Source organism: Oppia nitens, unplaced genomic scaffold (genome assembly GCF_028296485.1).
Source record: "Oppia nitens isolate AA-2021 unplaced genomic scaffold, nextdenovo-longstitch-racon4-pilon3 scaffold16_pilon_pilon_pilon, whole genome shotgun sequence".
Taxonomy (NCBI): Eukaryota; Metazoa; Arthropoda; class Arachnida; order Sarcoptiformes; family Oppiidae; genus Oppia; species Oppia nitens.
Window position 1 is genome coordinate 1612501 of NW_026533195.1, and position 2500 is coordinate 1615000.

General features: G+C 21.2%; 1 protein-coding gene across 1 annotated transcript in view; it reads right to left on the minus strand.

Moving 5' to 3' along the window:
* Nucleotides 1-1760, minus strand: part of LOC128965104 (sodium/potassium-transporting ATPase subunit beta-like) — a 15166-nt gene extending 13406 nt beyond the window's left edge. The window contains exon 1 of the mRNA XM_054311755.1: nucleotides 1705-1760. Within this exon, the coding sequence (XP_054167730.1) occupies nucleotides 1705-1713 (9 nt within the window). The 5' untranslated portion in view covers nucleotides 1714-1760. The remainder of the gene's footprint in view (nucleotides 1-1704) is intronic.
* Between the last annotated feature and the right edge of the window lie 740 nt (nucleotides 1761-2500).

Consider the following 2500-nt stretch of genomic DNA (forward strand, 5'->3'; position numbering starts at 1 on the left):
TGTTATTTTTTTTTATTAATGAGGTAATATAACTATATATATATATACAGTATATAGTATAGTAGTTAACACACACACACACATGAGTTGGTACCTGGAGTTAAAACTAACAGTTTTATTATATCTCTACCTAAATTACTTGTATTAATGTTTAATAAAATACCAGTAAAATTGACTATTATTTTTTTATGTATGTATATATATTTGTGTGTATGTGTGTGTGTGTATGTGTATTTATGTATGTATGTGTGTGTGTGTATGTATGTGTATGTGTGTGTATATATATAGTTATGGCTAACTATATAACTAGTTTTGATGATAAATGTTTTGTTTTGACAGTTTTTTTATTTTTGTGTTAGACATAGATTATACAGTTTATTGTTTGTATAGTTTTATTGTATTATTTTTGATTAATCAATATCGACAACAATGACAACAACAACAACAAAATAGTGATTTTTCAATAAACTAAACGTTAAATGAGGCGATAAATATAAATCCAGTAAATTATAAACAATTATGTTGTAAATTGTATTATATATTATTTTCCATAAAAATAATTTTTTTTAAATAAAAAAATAAATAATTTCCATAATAATTATTAATATTAATTTTTATTGAGTACTTTATACAATGTAAATATTAGTAAAAAAAATTTTCTAACTAAACAAACAATATTATATATATATATATAGTATATAATAATTTATTTGAATTTAATTACCAAAACTAAAATTAGCTAGACTCTATTTATTTTATTTTTTTTAAAATATAGTTAACTTTATATAAAATATATAAATCAATATATACATGGATTAATTTATTGTTTTGTATCATACATGTATATATATATAAATAAAATAAATATATACAAAAAAACTAAAATCACATTTATATAAAGTTAAACATACTTAAGTACACTAAATTAATCTATGTGATTTTTTGTTTTTGTTAATAGTAAGTAATAGGGATTAACACACACACACACACACAAAGTAAAAATAAATAAATAATATATATATATATATATATATTATATGGCAATAAAATTTAATTATATATATATAAAGTTACATTTATATTATACCAGTGCAATTTATTATACCTATACATCAACAACATAATATATGATATATAATATACAGTACATACACACACACACACACACACACACACACACACACACACACACACACACACACACACACACACACACACACATACACTGTATTAGTTTAGCATTTAATTAATTTTTAAACTACTGTACAAAATTGAACAATCGTGCAGTTTATATATTAATAGTATTATTTTATTTTATTATTGTTTTTTTTTAAATTATTGTTGGTGTTATTAATTTGTTATTATTATTTTTTTGGTAACTTTATCCTCATGGTAATTTATATATATATTAAATAACAAATAATTGTAAAATATATTTAAAAACTTATTATTATTAGTAATATTATAGTTAACAAATTGAACTATGCTAATAAAAAAATCAAATTAATATATATTGATATATAATATAATATTGTTGTTGTTTATAATTATTATAAATCAAATGTTCAAAATTTTAATCTAGCAAATTTTATTTAGTAAAATTATTATTTATTTTATTTTTTATTTTTAAAATTAGCATGCTCTAATATGTTAAAATTTTTGTTTTTTATAAATATTTTTTTTAAAAAAATAAATTAAAATTACCTCGTCCATTTGATAGGCTTCTGTATTTTTTTCGGGTGTCTTATTATTGTCACTCATTTTTTTATAAATATATATATATTATGGGATATGTAGTATATGTGTTGAAATTAATTATCGATTGATTATTAAAAAAAACACTGAGAGCACCGTTATGTATCATTAACAACAACAACGACATCAATAACAACACTTGGTGATGGCATAATCCAGTACATTTTTTTGTTTGTTTGTTATTATATTTGAACAAAAAAAAAATTTTCACCAAAAACTATACATACATTTTTAATATATGTACTGTATATATATACACACAGTTAGCACATGAAATAATTATAACAACAACAACAACACACTGACAATAATCACTAGTGGTTGACACCAATGATATGTCGACACCAAAAAAAAATAAATATTTATTTATATTTTTTTTTTAAGATACAAGTGCTCTACTTGTATGTGTTGATGGTTTAGGCCTTATATATATATGACATATMTATATATATATATATTATAATTAGGGAATATTCCTGTTGTTATTGTAGACCCTTGTTATCCAGTTATTAATAAACAAACATTATATATATCTATATATAAATAGACATTGTAGCTAGCTTATTTTTAGCTAATCATACATTTACACTATCTCTATCAGTAGTAGAGCTCCCTGTGCTCTCTCTCTCTCTCTATCTCACTCACTCACTCATACACTTACTCACTGTATGGATACAAATACTATACAGTGTGAAACACAGGGATAGTTGTATTTGTCCAAAAAACTGTTGGCTCTCTACTAGTA